Here is a 14,539-nt window from a genome sequence, read left to right as displayed (position 1 = left end):
CCAATTCATGGAGGCCCCACCTCGCAACTTACAGGACTTAAACGATCTGCTTCTAACATCTTAGTGCCAGTTACCACAGCACACCTTCAGGGGTCTAGTGGAGTCCATGCCTCGACGGGTCAGGGCTGTTTTGGCAGCAAAAGGGGAACCAACACAATATTAGAAATATTAGGTCATAATGTTATGCCTGATTTGTGTATATTGTTTTTATATATATAGTTTTATATGTATCCATTTTTAATTTGATTATATCATTCACAATTGTAGTTCTTTCCTTTATTAAAGCAAGTACAGAGTCTTGTACAGTAACTTTTGGCTAGTGTTCTTACTATTTCTGTTCAAATATAAGTTTGTAATGCGATTCACCTCGTAGCTGGATGATTTGGTTCATGGCATGTAACTCTTTAACCAATAATTTTTAAAAATCCCTATTGGAAATATACTTCTGGAACAAACACCGCTGAAAAAGAGGGTGGAGAGCTATGGTCAGTAAAAGCCACTTTTCACAATAAAATCAAGTTGTGTCCTATTTTCTCAATTAATATCTTGTTCCACTCAGAAAAAAATAAGTAAAATGGGTGATGTTGACACCTCTAAAATTATTGTTTTTGAAATGCATTCTAAGCAAAGTTCATTTAGCCCACAATATTAGACGACAATGTTAATTAAATTTGTTAATATTTTAGGAAAACAAAAGACAATTTTATATTAATTTAATGATTTTAACAAATATAGATTAAATGCTTCATTGTGCAGTTACGTTATCACACACAAAACAAAGTTGTTTCTGATGCAAAATTAAACAGAAATGAATATGGATTTTTCTGTGCACTGTTATTTAGTTACATAACCAGCATTAATTAGAAATATCACCAAAAACAACATCAATAATGGGTTATACCATAAACGTATTAATTGACTAACATTGCAGTGCATTTCCACATACAGTATAGTCACAGACGGGACAGCATAAATGTAATATTAGCTACAACTTAAATTTGCAGAGGCAAGATAATGCAAACACAAGTGAACATGAACTAAGGGTCCCACTTAATATTAGGTGCCTTTAACTATTATACACTAAAATTGAAATTAATAATTTGAAACAATGCACTTATTGTGTGCATGCATGTTTTTACATTGCACTTAAATAAAAAAAAAAAAGTACTTTTTGGATGTAAGTCACCTAATATAATATATGCAGTATCACCTAAAAGGTTGATAATTCTGCAAATTATTTTAAAAGCTTTTGTTCAAGCTTATAATTTTTTTTTAATGTAATTACATGGTGCGTAAGGCTTCCACTTAAGAGCCTGTATGAAATATAGTATACAGGTGAGTATACAGTAAATATTAGTGTCAAGATTGTTAATATTGATATTGTACAATGATACTGTTTCTGGAATATTTTATACTGAATGTTAATACTAGAGATGCACCGATACTAAATTTCGCAGCCAATCGCGATAGCCGATTTTTCAGAATGATATCGCCTGATGCCGATAGTATGATTTTTCTTATGGAAAAGAAACCACTCCCAAATAATGCTGCAAACTACACAGAGATCCCTCTCATTTGGTACACAAATGATATTGGTACAACAAATGTATTATATTAAACAGCTTATTAGCCTACCAGATATAATAGGCTAATTACACCCAAACAAAAAACTGAAATGTTTGTATATAACTCAATTGCAAGAATAAGGTATACGTCATAAGCACTTGTCTTCATGACAAATTAGTTTAAGCATGCATATATAACTAACAGTAAGCTCCTCTCTAGTGTTTCTTTATTTCTAACTAACAAACTGTGAACATCGGATGACTTTCCTGATGTAGGCTAAATACAGTGTTAAGTGACCTATTGTTTAAAAGCTGTATTGACGTCTTTCCGCGGTTGAAACACTGAATGAGTGATTACGTACTTGATACGGACTTCAGTAAGTTGTACTGTCTCTTTCAACATACCCTTTGATATTCATGCATGTTTTAAGAAATATAACTTGTATTAAAGTGGAAGAGATGACTCGCTGCCACTTGAACTGAGGCACTACAGCGATCTGTCACGTCACATTTAGGAGCGTCAAAACAGCATTTATTGTTTGATAAAATGGACAAAATTTGAAAGATAACACTTTGTTCCTTTTTAGAAGTAACAAATCACAGTGATGTTTGCGATTATTGGATGCAAGGCGCGCTACAAATAGTGTTTAGTGTAGGGGAAAACTGAATTACGGGAGATAGGGTCAAATAAAGCCTGCTTTTATGTTGCATTTTTTTTTGTTGCTAATGTGCTATTGTCGCATTAACTTGCCCTAAATTCGACATTAGACATTTTCTTCACACACGCAGTATGAGTTGCAGTTGGACAGTTTTTCCGTACACTTTTGATTAGCTTAAACAATAGCTTAAATAAAATAACCGATTATTGGCCAATACATTGGTGCATATCTAGTTAATACATTAATAATAAATGCGCACACATTTTGAAAAATGTTTGGTTACAGTTCAGTCCAGTGGCATGCACAAGTTTCCCCTTCCCTTTGAAAGTGCCCTTTTTGATTGCTCCGCAGTCCCCCCACCCCCCCAAGGAACATAATCATTACTGAGTGGAACCACCACCATCTACAATCCACCCCCACCCCCAGAACGCAGTTGACCCTGCCCCCGCGGAGGTCTGTGCACGTCACTGGTTCAGTCTATAATATTTTCTCTGCCTACATTACCTAAACTTGTGTGGCATTGTGCATTAATGCACAACTGAAGAGCCATTACACTCATTTAACTTGTTCAAAGAGACCTTGACTTGAGTGTCCGACATGCTTTATTCCCCTGATAACAATTGAGATTCTCATGGGGTTTGTTCTTGACAAAAATACATCTATAGCTCACAGTGCGTTTGCTTCACTTCTGTGCTTTGATGTTTCATATTTCCTCCACAAAACATGTAATTACATGACGAGGCACCAAAAGCACCTGGAAATATGATTAAGTGCAAGATAAAACAATGAGTGATGTTGTCCTATTTCAGTCTATTTGCATAAACTTTGAGCACAAACTTGATGTGTATCTGAAATGTTTCTTACCTTTCTCTTTTTTTGCTGGCATCTCTAAGCTTAATTCTCTATTCTGGTACGCAATACACTTCTCTATTTTAGTATGGTTTCGTGGACCAATCAACTTCCAATGGATACAATTAAGTCCCGCCCTTTTTTCCCCTCAAAGAAAATCATGTTTCACTCAGAAATGCTTACCATTATGGGCGTAAAATGCATCATGCTTACTAGAATCTCTAAATTACTTTGTGATGTATTTTAAGGCACAGCTACCAATTAAACACTGTCAAAAACGAATCCTTTTAAATCCATTTAAATCCTAGTTCTGGTTGGGCCAACAAGTAGGCGGTCACCAGTGCAGCTGCTGTCATTACCACACCGAGGAGGCAGTACGACTTGGACGACTTGCACTTTGACTCCTTTCTTCGGTTACTGTGTTTCAGGGAAGCTCGCACTTCGTCCAGATCCTCCCGGGACAGAGAAGAGGGACACATCTGAGCTAGGACCTCCATAGCCGCCCGCTGACCAGACTGAATTGCCCCGCTAATGTATCCACACCATTGGGTGGCTGTCTCTGTGCCTGCCCAGTGAATCCTGATAAAAGAGACAGAAAATTAAGAGACAGGGCTCATTTTAAAGTGTTGATACTTTCTGTATTCTTTCTGTATCTGGTCCAGACAGAATTACATGTATGCATTTAACAGACACTTTCATCCAAAGTGATTTACAAAAGAGGAACAAAAGCAAAAGCTATTTACTAAAAAAGTAAATCTAATCTTACATTCCTGGTAACTCCATGGGGTGGTTAATTTATGCACATATAAAACAACTCAAACAACCTCCAGGAAGAAATGCATGTATTCACGTCTATTGTGAATTTAACCGAAATAGCTTTTAATTGGGTTCTCAAAAATGCTTATTGCTGCACTCAACAACATTCGCCATGCAAGACCATTTCCCATCCACCATGCTGTTTATTCTTTATGCATTATGGATGTGTGGACTTGAATGAAACCCTCAGGGATATCCTTTACCACAGTGCTTTCACCTATGCTCTTAGTCTATGCGAATAACTTCGAAGACATGAAAGTGGTTTGTTTTCTATCCCCACCATCTATGGCAGGCAAGAGATGCTCTTCTGCTCTGTGGAAATACTGCATCAAAAGCAGCCAGCATAATATCTAACAGTCTAGTGCTGCGGTTTTCAAACTTTTCAGGCCAAGTATCACCTTCAATCAAAATACAAACATCCGAGTACAACCTTGTCACAACATTGGTCCCCCTTCCGCACTCTCTTTATATATATTGTTTATTTTTTGCAGCATTGAGCAAATTAATGCATAGCTGGCTAGAATGGAGAGCATCTACATGCATATAAAAATATGTATTTTCATAAAAACTGCACCTACCTATAACGTTATCGCCAAAGACCAAAGGTAAAAGACCAATGGAAAAGGATATGTGGACTTGAATGAAACCCTCAGGGATATCCCTTACCACAGTGCTTTCACCTATACCCTTAGTCTATGTGAATCACTTCGAAGACATGAAAGCGGTTTGTTTTCTATTCCACCATCTATGGCTAGCAAGAGATGCTCTTCTAATTCTGGAAATACTGCATCAAAAGCAGCCAGCATAACATCTAACAGTCTAGTGCTGTGGTTTTCAAACTTTTCAGGCCAAGTATCACCTTCAATCAAAATCAGAACATCCAAATACCACCTTGTCACAACATTGGTCCCCCTCCCCCACTCTCTCTCTCTCTCTCTCTCTCTCTCTCTCTTTCTCTCTCTCTCCCTCGTTGTGTACTACATTTTAAGAACGACTGCCCTTGAGTTGTGCCAAAACTCAGAGCAGGCTTTCACAAGACATCTTGAATGGGATATTTGAGAATTGTGTGCAAGTGGACCACTTATTAATTCATGTTTTAGTCCTTTAAAACATGTTTTGGTCCTTAATCTAATATGAATCACTTAAATTTTCTGTAGTTACAGTGAGAAAGAATGGATGGAGATTTAATGCATGAAAGAGTCTTGTAGCATCTGAGAGATCAAGAGCTTCAAGATCTCGTCTGCGTCCAAGTGGGTCAAGGACAGATTACAGTCCCCTTTCAGGAAACGGCTCATCGCCCGCACATGTACCAGACAGAATGGGGAGTCTGTACATGCCTCAACCACCTTTATATGATGGACTCATTCCTCTCCCTATGGATTTAATTCTATTATGGAAATTTCCCCTCGATTCCAGCCACCGCACGCTCTAGCTTTCTCTCTTGCACGCTCTTTCTTTACGTTCTCCTTGGGCGAGCATTAGTTCAGCCCTGTCAATCGCTTAACCGGCCCATTTCAAATAGCTTTTGAGACGTTTTCCCCCAAGAGCACTGTCCTTTTGACATCAAGTCATGCATTTAGGGGGCATTTGCACTTCAAGGTAAAATGGACATTGATGTGCTACTTTCACTTTTATCTTTATCTGCAGCTAATGTCTGAAAAAGTCAATGAGATCTCTAATTAAATGGTTAACCCAAAAATGAATATCGTCACTCTTTTCCAAACCTGTATGCTGTTATTTTTTGCGAAGGTGAAGTTAAGAATTTTAACTTTCCATTCAATTCAAATGTCTAACAAGACAACAATTAATATTATTATTATTTTAATATTACAATTTGTTTTGGTGCCTATACTACAGATTTTATTAATAACAGTAATTAATAAAGACTGTTGTTATTATTATTATTATTATTATTATTAATAATAATAATAATAATAATAATAATAATTATAATAATACATATTCTAATAGTACTACAATTTATTTTGGTACTAGGAACTATTTAAAAAAATACTAATAATAATACATTTAAAGGTGAACTATGTAAGATTTTTGCAGTAAAATATCAAAAAACCACTAGGCCAGTGTTATATATTTTGTTCAGTTGAGTACTTACAATATCCCAAATGTTTCCAACTATTTGTAAATCGTGAGAAATTGCTATTTTAACCAAGGAACCGGGACGTGTGAGCTATGCGTTTGAGGGAGTCGCCTGTCGATTGCGTCATATCTGCGTTACCCTCGGTTTCCGGTTTTATTTAGCAGAAACGTTTAACTCTCACTGCAGTGTGAACAAGTGTCATAGCAGCCTCCAAGCGAACGTCATAACTTCCTTTTCAACACACTCAGATATCTAATACGATAAACAGAGTTGCGTTACCTCATACTCATGACTGGAAAAGAGGAAGTGGCGCCGGCGACCGAGTCATAATAAAAGTCCCGCCGGCGACTATGCCATAATAACAGTCCCGCTCTTCAATCGCTCCTGCGGCCTTGCTCAGCTCCACAACACTCGGTCCTGCTCTGCTTCATACTACAGTAATGTAAATAATCGCATCCATGAACATGATTTCTGCCCGAGTCCTATCCTGACTCTTTTCCACCGGATGTGAGGTGAATACCACATGTCCCAAGATTCTGCGCTCAAACGTGGCGTCATCAAACATAGTGTAGCTTTAATGAATAAATAATACATTTAAACAGTATGTAGCCTTCAAATGTTTCTAAGTAAACATTGATTATAAAAATATCAAGTGAAAAATTGACGGACAAAAGAAGGACAAAGAATTGGCAGTTCCACTCGTTTGCATTTACAAACTAAGGGCCCTATTTCAACGATCTGAGCGCATGGTCTGTAGCGGATGGCACAGGTGCACTTAGGGTGTGTCCAGATCCACTTTTGCGAGTTTAACGACAGAAAAAACGGTCGGCGCTTCAGGCGCATGATCCAAAAGGGTTGTACCTAGTCTCTTAATGAGTCATGGGTATGTTTTGGTTGTGCAATAAACCAACCAGTGTCTCATCTCCCATTCCCTTTAAAAGCCAGTTGCGCTTGCACCATGGCAGATTCGCTATTAACATGGCGGAATTTGCAAGTGGAAAGACTCCCCAAGACTTAATGCATTTTGACATACAGTCTGTAGCTATATCACTGTCACTCATTGTGGTTTCGGATTAAATCGCGCATTTAAAAAGCTGTAAATCCAGAAACTTTGCAGTGTACTGAGCAGCATGAAAAACAAAACTTTTATCGAAATTCACCCTTCACCGCAAGTTTGATTGACAGGCGATCTGACCAATCACATCGCTCAATTGACCAATCAATCACATAATTATTATTATTATGTGGTCGTGGCACTAAAAAATAGAAAGTAGACTAAGACCAAGATCAAAACTAAAATGAACCAGCCACTTTTATTGGCCAAGTTTATTGGTCTATATTTTTTTGTTCACTCCAAGACCATACAAGTAATCTATATGCTCTGTATTCAAAGTCCTCAGAAGGCATTAAATAGCTTTAATGTAGGCTTGGAGTCGAATGGATTATTATTTTTTATATATAGTGCTTTTTTGAAGCTTGACAGCTGTGGTCACTCTATGAACTGTACGGGAAAGATACAACAACAACAAAAAACACCTCCTTTTGTGTTTATTTTTGAGTGAACTATATCTTGAAGGACAGAGGAAGTGGTGAAATGAGGCATTGGGGTTTTAAAATAGGCTTTGTTGAACATGAAGGGAGTTTGGCCAGTGTAGTGGATTGGTTTACCTGCCGAAGGGTTTTCGAAGACTGGGGTGGTAATATGTTAACATCCCAGGGGTCATTACATTCACAGGACATCCTCCACTATATTCCTCCTTTGCCCAGTCCTGAAAAAACAAGACAGCAATTAACATTTCGCAGCACTCTGTGTCAATGTGAACGCTAATTTCGGGCTAATAAATGATCTGAGAACCATTTACACTCTGTGGTTGTGATGTAGCTTGTCCTTTATTTCCTAGGAGAGACGGATTTAATATGCAGGTGCCTTTTGCATTGTCACTAACAAAACTTTTAGATGTCTGGCAGACAACATTTGGCAGACAGTGTTCTTGTTTCTCTTCTCACTGAGCAGTTTACTTTTATATTAATGCAGCTTCACATTATCATAAACTCTCTACAACCCCCTATCTCTCACTTTTAATAAGGTCAACACCATTGAATCCTGTGTGGTTTAGACTAAATGTTACCCTTATGCTTGTTCAGTCCATGTTCAACTAAATAAAAGGTCTAGAAATTATTTATAATTTCATTTAATTAACAATTATTCATTATTCATAGCATTATTCATCATTAGAGCCCTGTAGCCGTTCTTCACGAAATGCCCTGGTGGCAATTTGGGTGTTCTTAAATGCTCCAGTAGATTTTTTTTTAAGGTACTTGAAGCAAGACCCAATCATGTTAACATGTAAATAATGTGTTTTTATTGGAATTGTATAATGTTTTGTTAGAAGAAGGTTTTTGCCTCTATTGGTATGCATCACCTTAGCTTGTCTCCATGCCACTAGGTGACAATATAAATCTAAGACCACTGTCCAGCACAACACATCACAAAGAGCATACAAAATATATAGGCTTTGTAATGGTCCAAAATGGTCAAATGTGGGTACAGCATAAATTCCTTTTTAATTGATAATTAAATTGTTTAATTAAGGTTTATACATGCTATTTTCCATGACAGTGTTCAATATTAATATTTTCATCACTAGTGGAGCTGCCAGTTTGCTAAGTTTCAAGTGATTATTAAACAGCAAGTTTAATGTCTGCACTCAGTGTCCGAATTCGCTCACTCGTTCTCATTCACTCCTTCAATTGGACCATATTAGTGGAGTAATGTAGGGAATAGTGAATAAGGGTATAGGGGACGATTTCAAACACATACTCTCCAATTAGGCAAATAAGTACTTTCTTTACAACTGTTAACAAAGTATGTTCTATATAATATAAATTTGTGTTGTATGAATGTAATCCGGACATTTACCATGTTTTCATTGTCATTTATAAAATATAAAAATAGAAATAGGGCTACACAACTTGGCCAAAAAAATATATATTGTAATTATTTTGTCACATTAATTTGTGATCTGAACTACGGAGCCCCACACATGACGTGCAAGAAAAAAAAAGTAAATTGTGCGCACGATTTACTAATTCGTTCCCTAGATTTATAAATCATGCAAATATTTTGCGAAATCAACACGATTTAGCCTACGGGCCCCGTACTGAACTGCATAATTTCATATTAAAATATATTGCTACTGCAGACACATTCAGATACAAAAGAACAAAGGATGAAGAGAAATGGAAATAGTTTTTTACTTTTAATACTTTTTAAAATACTCTTAAGGGGGTTAACACTTTACAAGAACCAACTCAAATTTTTTATAATTTTTGCCTCAAACTCCTAATTTACTGTTTATTAATAAGTTTATTAATAATTAGAATAGTTAGGTAGTTTTTGTAGAGTTTAAGTCTAGGTATTGGGTAGGATTAAGGAATGCAGAATAAGGCATTAATATGTGCTTTATAAGTACTAATAAACAGCCAATATCCTAGTAATATGCATGCTAATAAGCAACTAGTTAATAGAGAGAATTGAACCCTAAAATAAAGTGTTTTTTTTTGTCTTAAATTCTTAACTTTCAAACCTTTACATTTTTACCATGTCAAATCATCAAGCTTTTATTTTGGTGGAAAATTGGTGAAACGCAGTAAACTCCTGCCAACAAAATTGTTGTGAATTATGCAAATGTGATTGTATATAAACCTAGCACACATTTCATTCCCAAATGCATGTTGCAGCACTTGCAGAGATGGCTAAAAACAGCTACACGCTTGTAAATGAACACAACACAGCAACCTTTGATTTGATCATCACTATTTGATAAGAAATATCACTATTTAAGTTTTATTTTGATTCAACACCATCTGGAGGTTTTCTGAGTTGATGAACCTTTGCCTTCCACAATGCGACCATAAGCCCAACACATGAGACATCTCAGGACTCTCTGGGTTGAAAAGATAATGTATTTCCTTTCTCAGTTGCAGCTCATTGGAAAAAGGCCTTGCCATCAGTAGTCCTATAATTCTCTCCTGCCCTCTCCATCCACAGGCCAAGGAGTTGCTTAAGGCTATTCTCCTTTTTCACTTATAGTGCTAAAGTGGCCTGACACCCCTTTCGCACCAAGGCGGTAAAATGTTAACATTCTGTTGAAGCTGATGGCTGTCAAACCAATGTGCCCGTTTGTCAATCTCATTTACGCCTTCTGCATGGTCTATGGCGCCTTTTTACCTCTCAGGGGGAATAAAGTCCCATTTCTTTTGTGAAATGGTGCATTTCAGGCACAGTGGAGGACTGGATCTCAGCTTTGGTCAACTAGGAATAGAGGTGGCCGCAGAGATTTCCATTTCACTTGACGCCTGTGGCGAGTGTCACATGGAGGTTTGTCAAAGCCATAGAAGGAGTTTGGACAGAAATGATGAACTCTAACAGGTCTTAACAGGTTTCACGCCTGATTTTGGACAATGCGTGTTATTTTCACATGCTGGCTCATTCAGTGAGAACAGAAGCCACAAACTGAGAGCTTTGTCATTTGGATCCATTCAAGACTAAGAGATGTTTTCTCTGTATCTCGGGCCACACATGGTCACAATGTATGAAGTGTTGGTGGAATTGAGTTAATATGAAACTGGTTAGGGTGTAAATTATGAGCATGAACCCCCTAATTAAACAATTTTCCATCAAAATGAGTGGGTCTTAAAAAAATACCTACACTTAGCAGCCTTATTTTTTAGACACTGCATATGAAACATTTCTGCAGCTCTGTCTGAATGACATTTGTAATATAATGTCCTAAAAGGGATTAGGCTGTTGATATTGCCTGAGGTATAATTTATAAGTGCAGAGTTTTGCTATGTAAATGAAAATCTGTTATGCATGAATACATTTGCAATAGTTAAAATAATTTTTTGTTGAATTTATGAGTTGAATTTATGCTGAGTTTATTCAGATTAATCTGTTAAAGGTCCCATGATGTGGATTTTTTTATTATTTTATAATGTTTTCTTATATAGTGTACTTGTATTGCTAGTATGATTTTTACATCATAAAATGTCATAATTTAGAAATAAAAGGCATTTTTCTATCCTGATTTTAGCCCTCTGGCTTGAATGCTCTGTTTGAAGGGCGTGTCTGCTGTGAGACTTCAGTGTAAACGCCCACTGTTGTGATTGGCTGACATCTTTGCATTTGAAATGCATATTACATGTGGAACCCCTCTCGAATACTTTTACTACGTTGTTTTTTACTATTACAGCAGTCGAGATTAACGAATTGTGAAAGTGTTGATTATAGCATTATTTTTTAGATCCTTTCCCATCACGTGAAAGGCTGCAGTGATGAGTCTTGTAGCGCTATTTCTCTCACAAAATTATTTCACCACAACTAACAGCGACACTGTATTCATATCGATATTGTAAGAGCTTGGTTGTGCAGCATAACAGCGTCATTCATTTTAACGGGAGTTTGGACAAGTGGGCAGAAATACTTGTAAGGTGTGATTGACAGCTTCGGCCATTATAAAGAGAGTGTTCTTTGATCGCTCTCTGTATTTTAATCACAATTGAAATAACAGATTTGTTTCATGCTACTAAGAGAAATAATGTGAAGTTGATTGTTTAGTCACTGGCTTGATTCCCTGATGCATAAACAGTATTAAACGATTTAGAATAAAAGTCTGTGTGAACTTGAATAATTAGCTACACATCAGAAATCACTGATCACAGATCAGGCATTAATGAACACTGTTACTCACTGTTTATGGCGGTGCTGTCGAATCCATATTGTAAAAGTCTATTTGTAAAGCATGTGCTGACATTGCTACTGAATTAAATGTAAAAAATAAACTGAATCAATTTTCTCCAAATTTTCTGGGCGGGCAAAACTGAGAAAGGGGAGGTAACCTTTCCCAGTATGACGACATATAGGGAAGATTCCAGATTGGCCCATCTGAGCTTTCATTTTCTCAAAGGCAGAGCAGGACACCCAGGGCTTGGTTTACACCCATCACAATTTCTAGCCACTGGGGGACCATAGACAGGCTATGGGAACTCATATTAATGTTTAAAAAAAAATGATGTCATGGGACCTTTGAAACTGACCCTTTACTAGTCCCCACCTTAAGGCAATGACACACCAAGCCAATGTCAAATAACTAGAGTGGACAAACTCTGGCTGTGATTTTGCCTCGCGTTGGTTGTGTCTCTTTTATTATGCCACAGTCGCCACTTCCGCTTCTTCTGGTCAAGCATATGTGGGGTAACGCAGCGCTGTTCTATCATATTAGATACATTTGAGTGTGTGGAAAATGATGTTATAATGTAACTCTGTGCATTCGCTCGGATCGGCAACTGCCATGAGACACTTGTTGCACACTGCAGTAAGCTAGATCGATATTAAAATATCATATTAATAAATGCTGAATGGCTTGCAATTAATTTTAAAACATTGTATGTACTGTACAATAATTAGTTTTCTGTCTATAAATGTATCCAAACAGTTGTTCCCTTGTCTAATAAAACATATAATATATTAAAGCGTCATATTTATATATTTATATATTAAACCAGAAATCGAGGGTAAGGCAGGTATGACGTCACATACCAATTGCTTATTTCTCTGGATTTCAACATTCTTAGAAACATGGGATAATGTAAGTACACAAGTCAACAAAATATATAACACTGTTCTAGTGGTTTTTAGATATTTTAATCCAAAAGTCTTACGTATTAACTAAAGCACTTAGAGTATGAATGTATTGTAGAAACATTAGAAATCACTAAAATGATCACTTGAAATTGCTGTTAACGCAAGCTTTTCTCTTTTTCTTATTCCTTTTGACTGGGAAACATTGGCCTTGACTGTTATTCACAGGCTCTACCGTTTTTTAATCATGTTAATGTGTAATTTAAGAATTTATTTAAAGAAAAGCAGCACTTGAAGATTTGCAATGTGAAAATTCAGTCCAGCCCCCTTAAGTACATCCAGTTTATTATTTCAACCAATTTATGAGCCCATTTGACTGAAAATCACATTGTTGACATAAATATCCAATTCAATCATATGGGTTGTTCTGCTAAGCTTATCTGAATTAGCAACGATTAACAAAGTGGGCAGAGCTTGCCTAAAAATCTATTACCATTTATTAAAACAGCATATTTTTCTTGAAATGAACGATTTCTCCACAGTAAAAGATGATTAGACACTTTTAAATACATAAAACAAACCACCACAGACTCAAATGTGTTCACTTAAAAAGACCTAAAATACAACAACAACAAAAAGTGCCTCTTTTGCACATTTATTCTGCTATGCACATCACCACAAGCCGCCATGAAATATTTTTGATTTCCCTCTGCACTGTTTTCCTGTACACAACATGTACACCAAAAAGTCTGGGTTAAGAAAAAGGGCTGCATTAAGAAAAATATTTTGCTCCAAAATAAAGCTGAAGCAGAGGGTTTTGCAAGACAATGACTATAAATTCTCTGACTCAGTGAACATATTGGCTGAAATTTTCACATACTTTTTCCCCATAGTGAATGTAGGTGGACGCCTCCGGGCCGAGGTACTTCACCAGGCTGGAGATGACAGCATCTCTTCTCTCCTCCATCTAAAATGAGAACAAAACCATTTGTTTATCATCATATCACAAAGGGCCAAAGCTGCTGCTTTCAACATTGTGAAAAAAAATTCTTAATTGTATTGGTGTAAATCTATTGGAATTTTTAAAATGCAGTTGAAATCTTTTTTAGAATGTAATCAGCTTTGTAAACATTGACATGGTTGCTGTTTAGTTGTTTGTTTTGTGTATTTGTGTATATATGTATTGGGTATGTTATTTTATTGTTTATGTTGACCTGCCAAAGGACTGCGGGTGAAAATTAGCTTTGAGCTAAATCCGGTACAATACATGAAATGGAAACATTTATGTTAAAAATTGTACATGGTCCTTTTATAAAATAAAGTAAAGTAAAGTAAAGTATTGAACATGCACTTGTAATGTACTTAAAATCTTAAATGTATTAAAAAAACGTCTCGGTTACGTATGTAACCCTCGTTCCCTGAGGAGGGAACGGAGACGTACGTTAGTGACTAACGAATGGGGGTTTCGCTTAGAAGCCAATCATCTTCATCGTATTCAACAGCGCCCAATGGCAGTGCCAATGCCATGGGCATGCGGAATTTGCATGCGTAACTCCGCCCCACCTCGTGGGTATATAAGGAAGTACGCTGCGAACATCGCATTATGTTACTGCTGCAGGAGCCAAGACTGAACTCCGCGTTCCAGGCAGCACAGCTGACGTGGCTAAGGAAACGTACGTCTCCGTTCCCTCCTCAGGGAACGAGGGTTACATACGTAACCGAGACGTTCCCTTTCGTTCAGTCACTACGACGTACGTTAGTGACTAACGAATGGGGGATCCTATTCAACAACGCCACTCAGCTGTCATCCAGTGCCCTGCGTAAGTGTGAGATCCCGCCACTTAAGGCCCTAGGACTCCCACTTATCACAGGAATACCAAGGTACACTGGGAAGCATATCCCAGTG

At 37.0% G+C, this 14,539-nt stretch overlaps 1 protein-coding gene across 1 annotated transcript in view; it reads right to left on the bottom strand.

Annotated features, from left to right (window-relative positions):
* Window positions 1-696: 696 nt before the first annotated feature.
* The window catches only part of LOC307118255 (amine oxidase [flavin-containing] A), a 60,326-nt gene continuing 46,483 nt past the window's right edge, over window positions 697-14,539 (bottom strand). The window contains exons 10-12 of the mRNA XM_079803820.1: window positions 13,514-13,600; window positions 7,659-7,759; window positions 697-3,652 (exon numbers count right to left, since the gene is read on the bottom strand). Of these exons, the coding sequence (XP_079659946.1) occupies window positions 3,361-3,652; window positions 7,659-7,759; window positions 13,514-13,600 (480 nt within the window). The 3' untranslated portion in view covers window positions 697-3,360. The remainder of the gene's footprint in view (window positions 3,653-7,658; window positions 7,760-13,513; window positions 13,601-14,539) is intronic.

The sequence above is a fragment of the Gobio gobio genome, assembly GCF_949357685.1.
Source record: "Gobio gobio genome assembly, chromosome: 22".
Lineage (NCBI taxonomy): Eukaryota > Metazoa > Chordata > Actinopteri > Cypriniformes > Gobionidae > Gobio > Gobio gobio.
This window is presented reverse-complemented; position numbering and strand designations above follow the sequence as displayed.